Raw genomic sequence first — 11,905 nt, 5'->3', positions numbered from 1 at the left:
AAGTACGACATCACAAAATACCTTGTTACAGAGAAATATTGCAGTATCGTATTAGATTTTCTACTATGTAAATTTTATAGGTCCTGGAAAACGCCTTTGTGGAGAGTTTTCGTTTTAAGTTTCAAAGGGAGATGCCACAAAATTGATTACGTCTCATTAGTTAATTAAGCTCGTGTAACAACCTTCACTAGTCAGTTTGGTTTTGGCTAGCGTCATTATGATGGTGTATTATTGGGTTTAATCTCCTATTATGAGATTGGTTTCGAATTGCTGTATAGCACGGTTTTTTACGAGGATTTTTGAACTACACGAATTTTTAATTACCGCGTTTTTACGCGGGCTTTTGAACTAACGCGTTTTTTTTTCAAAAAAAAAATTACTCGGGCTGGGAACTTGAAAATGGGAACTTTATTGAGTAAAAGACTTAATCAAAAAACCTCCCTCCAAAGGATCCGAAATGTCCGTCAAAGAGGACAATTTCAAATACGTCTCGAGTTTATTTTCTATTTTTTTCTGTACCCTTTCTTGGTGATTCACTTTACGGATTTTAAAATTAGCGCGGTTTTTTTTAATTACGCGGTTTTTTGAATCACCGTTTTACGAGCTATGTATCCCCCGCGTAAAAAAAATTGTGCTTATTACATACTACATGACAGAATAAGGTTCCTTAAGGCACTACAAAGGATGGACACTTGGCCAGATGCAATAAAAATGAGAGCAAAGCGGTCTGATTCAATTTTTATTGATGATTGAAGTACAAACGATGATTGAGGATTTTAAAAAACATAATAATCAAAAACCATGAAAACATTTAGACCGTTCACTTCATTTAAAGTTTTTGCAGGTAAGTTTGTAGAAATTTGAAAACTAAACCGCAGGATAGTTAGGCTGATACAAATTTCGAATTCTTTTTATGTCCAAGGTTATCAAACTTAGCAAAGGGGGTTGCAAAAAATAAATAACACCGAGACGAAAAAAAAAGAAATATCTTTGATCAAAGTTTGTGTGCAAGTTATGACGTTTGTAACTTGCACTCAAATAAATGTTGAAAAATAACACTTTATTATTATTATTATCTATTTCGCTGCCCTTTGACGACACTCTCTCTATCACTGGACTTGTTCATCGCTAAATTAGGCAATCATGCTGTCGGAAAATAAATAAAATGAATAAAACGGTATGAGCTTTTTTTTCTTCCCCTTCCAATATTCAAAATTTTTGAAGGGGCCCCTGGTGACATAAAATGAAAATAAAATTTGTAACGGCCTTATTGTAGATTCAACAAGCTACAAGCACTGAGGTTTCGAAGATACAGTCCTCCAGTGTTGTGGAAACTTATTCCGTACTTCTCCCCAAAAAATCGAAGCTTTGATGCGATATTTGAGAAATGATTCTATCGTGCGGTCATATGAGACTCCGTGGAATAGAACAGGTCATTCAAATAAACTTTTTTTTGTAACAGTCATTTTGAATAAGTGACGTTTTTCTACGGGTTTTTATGAAGTCTATAATAGACTATTTTTGCACATTTTTCAGGAAAAACAGTTACAGCTATATTTCGACGAAAATCAAAACGTCACGGCATTCCGACAGGAAACAGTAGCGAATGAATCAGAGAGCTTTCAAGGTGTGGTTACTGCCGAAGAAGATGGTTTCTTACTACCTGACGGTCTGAATATCATATACATGCGTTATTTAATGCTAACAAACTTCATCGGAGATATCCACACGCGAGCAATTGATATCCAAGGTCGCATAGGACATTCGATTTATCAAATCACCGATGTTATTCCAACGAAAATCAATGGTGAAATTCACGAAACGAAACAAGTGATTCGTACTGTCTACTATGCGGAAACAGATGAGCCGGAAACGAGCGTGAGCTACTACCTTACTACTGGTCATTTACTGCGACATACCTGGAACAATTCAAACTATTCTATAATCATGAATCCAAGATTCAGCATTTCTAATCTATCGAGCGAAATGAATGACATTTACTTTTCCATGCGGATATATTTGGAAGAACTATCGAAACTATTAGAAATTTCTGCGCATGAAAAAAGTAGGTGCTACGATTTACTAAGCAAACCAACGGAAATAGTTCGGGCAGTTCTCTCAGATATTATAACAGAAGCGACACAAAAACCTTCCAATAATTCTATATCCATTCGCAGTGAACAATCATCTGACACCATTAGAAACCTTTTAGAGGGTATTATAAATGACATGTCTTTTCTTTGATAGTAAATAAATCTGTAATTGAAAAATTTTTGTTTGATTTTCCAAGTTCGCTTTCAACATTTTGAATGAGAGATTCGGTGAGTTGTTTTTTGCTGCAAAGAAAATCTGAATTGGACAGATTTATGACGATTTTAATCCCTCCTCCCTCTCCTTTCGTGGACAAGCACTCATATAATTTCTAGAAATCTTGTGTAGACCGTGGACAATTCACAACCCACAGCCATGCTCAGATTATACTAGCGAACCTATAGGATAGAAAGCCTATAGAAAAGAGAGACGCCATGGCACTCACTTCCATTAAGCTCACACCAAAACGGCTGGAAGTTTTGACGCAAAGTATTGCAATCAAGTTGCGATGAAAAAAGGGACCTGCTAGTTAACGTAACAACTTGTATGCAAGTAAAATTTAAAAAAAATATGAATTGTAATTTTAATTGAATTATAATGATTAATTCTTTTTCTATTTACAAAAAGATAGGTTAGGTTAGGATGGAAGTTGCAGAGTGATGGGTGTTGCTTTATTTCCAGGATGCAACACAACTCTCTCGTTTTTACCAATGTTGTAATTAGTTATCTCATTTGACTCAATAATTAATAAAATTATATGCATATTTAATCGTTTTGGTAATTTTTAAATTTTACCGACATTATCATAATAATTTTACAGTTAAAATCACCGAGTGTTTAGTATATACAAACTAGTTTCGGAATTATTTCATCATTATATTGGTAAAACATTACCGAGCATCTCTCATAGTTTGACAGGTTGTCAATTGTTGGTTTTATAAAATCTCGGTATTTTGATGAAAATATAGAGCTGTTAACATCTCGGTAATTTATTTGACCGTACTCGGTGATGATATCTTGATGTGTGTACGTCATATTTGGTCCACGTTAAATTTTAAATTAGCGTTGTTGTTAAGTCTACAGAATCAAAGAATTTTCATAAAAAAATTTAATCCTCAATTTATTATGGAACTTGCTTTGCTTATAAATGAACAGCCAAACGAAGTTACTTTAAGCTGTAATTTTTTCGACAGCGTTTGCTTTTATTGTTGGCGTTCCGAAACAGCTTATTTTAATAGTTTGAGTAATTTTCGCAATGTGCCATTTCAGTCATATTTCAAGATCACATTCGTGAAAAATCTTGATAGTTGACCATCAATACCGTGAATATTTTTTCGCTTCAAAAACATAAACATGTTCAGTGATTATATCTTGAATACGAGTTAGTTTCATATCCGCCATATTCCTGTATAACTTGCCTTGTAAGCTTTTGCATTCTTCCGAAATTCGAGTTGATTTTTTCGGGTTTCGAGAAAATTTCTCTTGTTTTCGAGTAGTGTATCGGGTATCAGTGATACCAAATGTGCAGATTTGTCTGCAAAACGCAGATTTTTGAAGTCCGTGTGCAGATATTTATTGATTTGCAGATATTTGCAGTTTTTCCACGGTTTCTGCCGATTTTTGTCAAAGTCTCCTTATATTTGCGCAGATTTTCTTAAAATGTGTGCAGATTTTTACAGACTTTTGCCTGCGCGAGCGAAATTTTTTCGGATCACGGATAGATTTTTTTCAGATTTAGAGCACATTTTTCCGGTTTTTCGAGCAGTTGCAGACATTTTTCAAAAACATCTGGCATCTCTGTCGGGTATTCCCTAGGACTATTCCTGATGTGCAGATTTGTCTTCAAAACACAGATTTTTAAAGTCACTGTGCAGATTTTTATTGATTCGCAGATATTCACAAAGATAGCGACAAAATAGTTAAGGTAAGAACTGATGTTTTGGGATTTTTTTCTACCTGACTCATTTTTTCTGTTCTCTTTTCTACATAGTTATTTGATATGAAAAAGTTCCAGTCAAACGTGAACCGAGAGCTGCGACGTGCCTATCCGGACCGCCACCGGCTCGTAACCCAGTGCCTGTCGGCGATCGCCTTCGGTAAATCGGTTATCGGATATGCTGAAGAGTGAACTACCTCCAGGAAAGCATGTTGTTCCAATTATTCTAACGCCATTGTACCGGTTCGAGAAGAGATTCTACAACGACAAAGTTAGATAACTTTCCGATAGAGCAAACAAAAAATTGGCGGTTAACACGAGCAATCGATAAACTGCCGGAGTTCAAGTTCACTAGAGCCAGGAGAGCAACTGCCGCCAGCCTGCCTCGAGCAAATCCACACTGGCAACTGTCAACGTGATATCAATTTTCGCCTAATGGGCCTAATTTCCTAAACTAGAAGATACCTGCACTTCCTGACCTTTCAATGGCGTCCGCGCGGGAATGGCCACGTAAACATTCGTTGGATCATTGTTTTGCTCTCGACTCAAAAGCAGCAGTAGCGGTAGGCAATTATTTGTTTATGTTGCTTCCACCCCCGCGCGCGCTCGCACACACGGATGTCTGCACCAGAACAAAGAGGATTTCCTTTCTATTTCCAGGCACTTTGTTATATTGTGTGTAACCGAATGATTTCAAATTAAAGTTTGACGTTTGTTCTTGACAGACACTTCCTCCTAGTGATGTTGAGCTTTTAAAGTATCAATTATAGTTGATTACTTCCCCAACAATTCCTATGTGTTTTTTTTTTTTGTTTGAGTACAGAATGATCAAACTATGATAAGAATGTGTCGAATTGAATTGTTGTTTTAATGGAGAAAAAAAAGTATCGATCGAAAAAGCAAAGAACCCGTAACGGAATTTCAATTTGTCCTTAATCGAATAACTAGTTGTACAAACAACAACAAAAAAATCGCAGTCTCATCATCCAGAACGTGCGAAAATAAACATACAAAAAATTCAAACTGTTAATGGCGGTAAATGCGGCCACAAATAAACCGTGTATATAATTAAAATATGCCAACAAAGAAACTTCACAGCGAGAGAGAAGTAAAAGCAATCACTAGCATGCACTTTATATTGGCGTGACACTGAAACAAGCCAAAATCCCCAACCACGTCAGTCCAGATTGGGCGCGGGGATTATTGACGAGACGATTTCTTTAGGTCATAAATTACAGGAGCAGAGAAAGCGTTCTCATACGTTACTCGATCATGATGCAGCCTTTGAATAAAATCTTGTTACTGGTAAAACTCGAACGGAATACTAATCATCAAAGTCCAATAAAAAAAAACCTAACTTGAGATCATCTTAAGAAACTGAAGCTGTTCCAGACACAGACAAATATTCTATCACTTTCTCGTCTGCAGCCAGTCGTACAGCAAAACCGCGAAGAATGAGTAGTACCTTAATAGTTCCATTCTTGTGTTGAAATTTAAACTTCTTTTCAGTGCACCGTGATGCTCAGGTCGAGTCCAGGTTCCACCAAACTATTCTGCCCCGTCTCGCAATTTGTCAAGTAAGAATTACTCTCTGATACTTAATTTGAACGAAAAATCCCGCGAGCCACGCAGTGCGCCAAGGATTGATGAGCTTCTTACGGCGGAACGCATTAGCAGTCCAGCCGAAGACACGGGGAACAGCGACCGCTGCAAATTAGCGTTTAGGGAATTCATGTGGACACTTGCTCTGACGAACCGATGAAGGAGAAGCAAACTTTTGTCAACTGTAGGTCATATTTATCAGATCTCGAAATCGGACACAGAGAGAATTTGAATTTTTTGATTTATTTTTGAATTTTTAAATGTAGATGCTGTAAAAAAACAGACAATCGACTCAAAAAATGATCAAATTAGCGATTACACTGGGGTCTTTTTTTACGCGGTTGATCGTATCGCTTTTTAAAGGTTAGATGAGATGTACTTATACTAAACTTATTTGATACCGCGTACAAATAGTCTTCTAAATCACATAAAAATAATCCGCGTTATTGTAAAAAAAATCGCGTTCAGTTAAACGCATAAAAATTAACCGCGTCAAAAAAAGACTCCAGTGTATTCTCAAGATCCTACGAGTCGTAACAATCATATTGCGTTACAAAGGGGCTTATTACGGATGTCACTTCACGGTGAGAACAAAGTGAAAAAATCTTACGGTGAAAAAAGACGTGTGCAAATCAAATGGGAATCGCTTTCATCGTGCCTATTACGGTTATCACTTCACCGTGAAGTGACTCCCGTAATAAGCCCCAAAAACTAAATTTTCACAGAAGTTTTCCAGATCAAATCTGGTAATATTTCCAAACAAGTTACGGCCAGAGCTCAGAAAAAGTGAAAAAACTTTGTGTAGGCATTCATTATTTTATTTATTATTGCTATTACAATTGTTTTTCATTCACTACTATGTTGTGTCATTACATATATCGGTATTGGGTAGCTGGAAGAAATTAGAATTTAATTATTTATACAATTTTATAAGAACGTAAGGAGAATTTACCTTATTAAAAATAAGCCACTAGTATATGTTTAGTTTAATTCAATAAATGTAACTGAAAGAAATAAGTATTTAATTACAGCACTCGTTCGCTAATTGCACGCGATTTAGTTGCACTGCGTTTTAATTGCACTCCGTTAGTTGCACGAAAGTGCAATTAAAAAGCAGTTTTGCGTCAAACTACATGTGGTTTTTGAAGCCAATGTCTCTCTGTCAAGTTTTGCGAGGGAATACTGAATGCGCGAAATATTTAATCAACTGAAAATAAATTCAATATTTTTAATTTTGTTATTTTAGATTCCTGTTGTATGTAATAAATAACAAATATACATAATCACATTGCACGTTTGCCCAATTTGTTTTCAATTATAGTCGATCTAATTGATTTCAATTTGATCACTTGTGTCGAATTCTCACCGAAATGTCGCATTAAGCTGTCCACACGCTGAACAGCTTCTGAAAACGTGGGATTCTCTGAAATACAGTAATGTTCGTTACACTCCAACTAAGTTGCAATGTATGAAAAAATCTGACTGGTTCGAAATTGGTTCGTAAACGGATACACGAATACCAAACATTAGCACACCCCCCAAAAATTTTTGACAGTTTTGAGTTCATGCAATTAAAAAGCTCATCCGCTAGTTGCACTGCAACTTTCGTGCAATTAGCGCACGAGTGCTGTATTTATACAATTTCATTACAACTTAATCAGAAATTACCTCATGGGAAATAAGCCACCAGTACACAAAATGTGCCGACCGGCCGTCGTGTGAGTAACTCGCCGTGTCACGTTCCCTGAAATGGACACAACCGACCCGACCGGACCCGTTGTGCAACCACTCAATATCCGGCGAAGGATTGGCATCCACATCTCAGCACAAGAAAACCACCGTTTCCAGATCAGCCTCAACCGATTTCGGCAGGCTGCGAGAAGACGGACCGTAACTGATATCCAATGTTTCGCTTCTCTCGCTCGTGCCCACAACGTTGTAAGCTTCGCATTTCACCACCGTGTTGTGGTACTTTTTCGAAATATTTAATATTACCTGCAATGAACAATGATGGCCGTGAGTCTGTGTGATGTTCCTCCGCGATCGGACCTCGTTACTTACCAGCTCTGTGGAGTAGTCTCCTGTCAACATATCGCTTCCAACAATGCATCGGTAGGTCACGTCGGGAGGATTTGCGTCCGCACGACAATGCCAACCGGACACCGCTTTCTTCTAATACTCTACCGCAGTTGTTGTTGGTATTGATATACTGGTTGCCGCTAGTGATGGTGATGCTCACCTCCGGAGCGTACTTGACCTCCATCTTTAGCCGAACCGATTGATACGTTCGATCTGCGGTGTTCTGTGCCTAGCAGGTGAAGGACGTATTGTGGTGCTATTTCTGTGGTGTCAGCTTGACGATTAATTTGGCTGTAAATCGGCGCTCATCGGGGAGTGGATCTTTCATATTTTCGATTCCTTGATTCAGTACGTTCCCCAGCCCGTCGATCCAGGTTATCTGTAAGTGAATATGATTTTCTCGAACATGATGGAACTACTGAAAATTTGCAAGTCGTATGATTTTATAGGAGAAAATTCAATGATAAAATGTTGGCATGTCATGTGCGTTATTTTACATCTCAACAGGGCGTGTGCTGCATTTGCAATCACAAAATCTAATGCGTAAAAGGTACCATAATACTGTACTGCCGTTATATGACAAAGTGATGAGTTTTCATGCCAATATGTTAATTTTTCAAATACCTTTCTTTTGGTATTTTCCTTTTCGTTTTTACTCATTCGTACGCTGCATAAAATAAAAAAAAAAAACAAAGTGACGTAGGCACTATTTCAATACAAAATTGTAAAGAAATGCAATCGTTTTTGGGCCGTACTGAAAAACTAATCACTTGGATCTACGTCACAATGTCATCTCACGGCAGTGTAGGTGTTGGGAAAACATTTAGCTTCGTCACCTCAGTAGCCGGCCGGCCTTCCACTACATATTTGATTTCTGTATCCTTGGTTGTAACCATAAAATCCCCTTGTACTATTTTCGGCGGCTTCTGTGGTGAGAGTTGCAAATCAAGACCGGATAGGCGGAGACCCTGCAGGAGACATGTTAAAGCGAAGCTGAAAGCTGGGCTCAGTAAATAGCCAGCTGTGCATGGAATTTCCAGTGTTACCTTTTTTGCCCGGTCCAGCCTGGCACTGTTACTTGGCATCATCGTCCAGCATCACTGAGAAAATGTCCAGAGAAAAGTCGCCCTCCTCATCACTACCCACCATCGAGGAGCACTCGAAACCGGCCAGTTTTCTGTTGGCTCCCAACCCGAAGTCATCCTTTGTCCACTGAAACAACACATCGGCCAGATAGATAGGAAACGGTTACCATTGCTGGAATGCCACTAGTACACAAAACGTGCCGTAGCAACTATTAGAAAATGTTTAGTCTTAATTCAATTAATGTAACTGAAAGAAATTAGTATTTAATTAATCATACAATTCCATAAGAACTCAAAAAGAATTTACCTTATAAAATATAAGCCACTAGTATAAAGAATGTGCGGTAGCAACTATTAGAAAATGTTTAGTCTTAATTCAATTAATGTAACTGAAAGAAATTAGTATTTAATTAATTATACAATTCCATAAGAACTCAAAATGAATTTACCTTATAAAATATAAGCCACTAGTATAAAGAATGTGCCGTAGCAACTATTAGAAAATGTTAAGTCTTAATTCAATTAATGTAACTGAAAGAAATTAGTATTTAATTAATCATACAATTCCATAAGAACTCAAAAAGAATTTACCTTATAAAATATAAGCCACTAGTATAAAAGAATGTGCCGTAGCAACTATTAGAAAATGTTTAGTCTTAATTCAATTAATGTAACTGAAAGAAATTAGTATTTAATTAATTATACAATTCCATAGGAACTCAAAAAGAATTTACCTTATAAAATATAAGCCACTAGTATAAAGAATGTGCCGTAGCAACTATTAGAAAATGTTTAGTCTTAATTCAATTAATGTAACTGAAAGAAATTAGTATTTAATTAATTATACAATTCCATAAGAACTCAAAATGAACTTACCTTATAAAATATAAGCCACTAGTATAAAGAATGTGCCGTAGCAACTATTAGAAAATGTTTAGTCTTAATTCAATTAATGTAACTGAAAGAAATTAGTATTTAATTAATCATACAATTCCATAGAACTCAAAAAGAATTTACCTCATAAAATATAAGCCACTAGTATAAAGAATGTGCCGTAGCAACTATTAGAAAATGTTTAGTCTTAATTCAATTAATGTAACTGAAAGAAATTAGTATTTAATTAACTATACAATTCCATAAGAACTCAAAAAGAATTTACCTCATAAAATATAAGCCACTAGTATAAAGAATGTGCCGTAGCGACTATTAGAAAATGTTTAGTCTTAATTCAATTAATGTAACTGAAAGAAATTAGTATTTAATTAACTATACAATTCCATAAGAACTCAAAAAGAATTTACCTCATAAAATATAAGCCACTAGTATAAAGAATGTGCCCTAGCAACTATTAGAAAACTTAACTGAACTTGAACTGCGTGTATCGGAGCTGTAAGGGAAGACAATACATGAATAAAAAAGATCCACAGCAACCTGTAGACAAATTACCTTACGAAGAGTAAGCCTATCCAGGAATCCATCCGAACAAAACATAGCGACTTGAATAAAACAGTGACAAAACGTGACGCGTATTGAACCTGAGACTCCTCCTAACCGCCAACAGCTTGAAATGTACCTTCAATGAGAATCGCAGAACTGTTGCTTGGCTAAACTAGACGAATTCGTAGAACGATGAAACGACTACGAGTCATGCCAGAGGAGCATCGAGCGTTTTGAAACCAAATCTGGCATCCATGCTAGGAAGAGGTCGATCATCAACGATGGGATGGCTTTGCAGAGATTACCTCCTACTATTAGGCTGCGGTTATTCTATTGAACCGATTACCCTTCTCCAACCTCTCCAGATAGGTTTTTCATGCTAGTTGATGGAAGCAAACGTGGCCTATTCACCACCATGGAAGCCGATGTCCAGAGACAGTAAAATTCGGTTCATGACGTCTGATTCATGCTAACAAAATTCCGGCATGAACATTGTTGGGAATTGATCACCACTTTACATTTTGCAACGAGAACCAAGCATGGTATCCACATCCACTGTATCCACTGAGTGATGAAGGTAATATCGAACATCATCCATAGATTCAAATCTGTTGTGGCTGTTGGTTTTCGGAAATATAACTTCAACTCAACATAAGCCAAACATAACGCATCCGTTCGACATCTACAGGCTCTAGTAGAATAATAAGTTGAATGAAGCCCATAGCGCAAGGAACGTAAAAGCAAAGGAAACTGGAGCAAACTTCTTCAGCCTGTGGCGGAGTTTAATGGCATTCGCAATATCCACGACGCATGTTTGGAACAATGCCTGTATCATGTATGCGGTACAAGCGATACAATAGCAATTTTAACTCCGTGCTTAGAAACCTTGACTTCATTCGATAGGTACAAAGCAATTGACCATGATGGAACTGTACCCACTCTAAGGATACCTATCCGCATACGGTTAGCCGAAATCCCAGTTCATCACATCTCCGCCATGTTGACAACTTAGAGAAGATTTTGTGAAGCCTCAGAGCAGCCCAGACAGTCGTATTATGACGCTGTAAAAGATAAAATAATATTAAAAAACTGAAGTTAAAATCTTTGATTATTCTTACCTGATTTTACAGCGCATCGACTTGCTGTCATATTTCCTTTTTGGGGCTCTCTTTGGTTCCCATGTTTTCAGCCGGAATATGAAAACCGCTTCACAATCCTTTCTCTAAGTTGATGACATGGTAAAATGTGATGCGCTGGGATTTCAAGCATTCGTCCCTCCACAATCTGGTTGACGTTCTCCGTATGCTGGTGGGTATCCATGAGTTCTCGAAAGGCCAGTTCCAACCTCAAAAAATAAAAAAATGTTGGTTCATTAACATAAACCAACGATTCTCCAGTATAATCCTTGTAATTTGTGAAAGCCCTGTACCTATCAAATGGTACCGTAGTAGATAGCAAGGTTTCTAAGCATTGAGGGCAAACTGCTGCTGTAGCTGCTATTTTTCGCGCTATTACACCGCATATATAATACAGCGCATTTTTTTCCGTTTGCGGGAGCGCAGCTTCGGCAGCGTCGGCCGAAATAGTTGCTGCCTTTAGGAGCAGCTTTATAGGTGGGCTATGTATAATTTCCTGCTGCACAGCTCCCGCACGAGCATCGTGGATTGCTTTTATG

At 37.3% G+C, this 11,905-nt stretch overlaps 1 protein-coding gene and 2 long non-coding RNA genes across 4 annotated transcripts; 1 reads left to right on the top strand and 2 right to left on the bottom strand.

The window, feature by feature from the left end:
- Positions 1-1,494: 1,494 nt before the first annotated feature.
- On the top strand, positions 1,495-4,816 carry LOC129728545 (uncharacterized; the record flags this gene model as incomplete). The annotated part of the gene is made up of 2 exons (XM_055686990.1): positions 1,495-4,015; positions 4,082-4,816. A coding segment is annotated over one exon (750 nt), but the record flags the coding sequence as incomplete, so codon positions are not given.
- Positions 4,817-5,347: 531 nt separating this feature from the next.
- On the bottom strand, positions 5,348-9,181 carry LOC129732854 (uncharacterized). Of its 2 annotated transcripts, none has more exons than XR_008729365.1 (7): positions 9,101-9,181; positions 8,755-9,040; positions 8,333-8,676; positions 7,691-8,087; positions 7,298-7,624; positions 6,582-6,633; positions 5,348-6,521 (listed from the first exon to the last, which is right to left on the bottom strand). It is a non-coding gene; the product is annotated as an uncharacterized LOC129732854 (long non-coding RNA). The 2 variants fall into 2 exon arrangements; XR_008729366.1 differs by having other exon boundaries at positions 8,545-8,676.
- A 764-nt stretch (positions 9,182-9,945) lies between these two features.
- LOC129732856 (uncharacterized) lies at positions 9,946-10,831 on the bottom strand. Its single transcript, XR_008729368.1, has 3 exons — positions 10,240-10,831; positions 10,095-10,180; positions 9,946-10,034 (listed from the first exon to the last, which is right to left on the bottom strand). It is a non-coding gene; the product is annotated as an uncharacterized LOC129732856 (long non-coding RNA).
- Positions 10,832-11,905: the final 1,074 nt, after the last annotated feature.

This window comes from Wyeomyia smithii, chromosome 3 (assembly GCF_029784165.1).
Source record: "Wyeomyia smithii strain HCP4-BCI-WySm-NY-G18 chromosome 3, ASM2978416v1, whole genome shotgun sequence".
Lineage (NCBI taxonomy): Eukaryota > Metazoa > Arthropoda > Insecta > Diptera > Culicidae > Wyeomyia > Wyeomyia smithii.
Note: the sequence above shows the minus strand (reverse complement) of the source record. Positions and strands in the feature narration are given on the sequence as shown.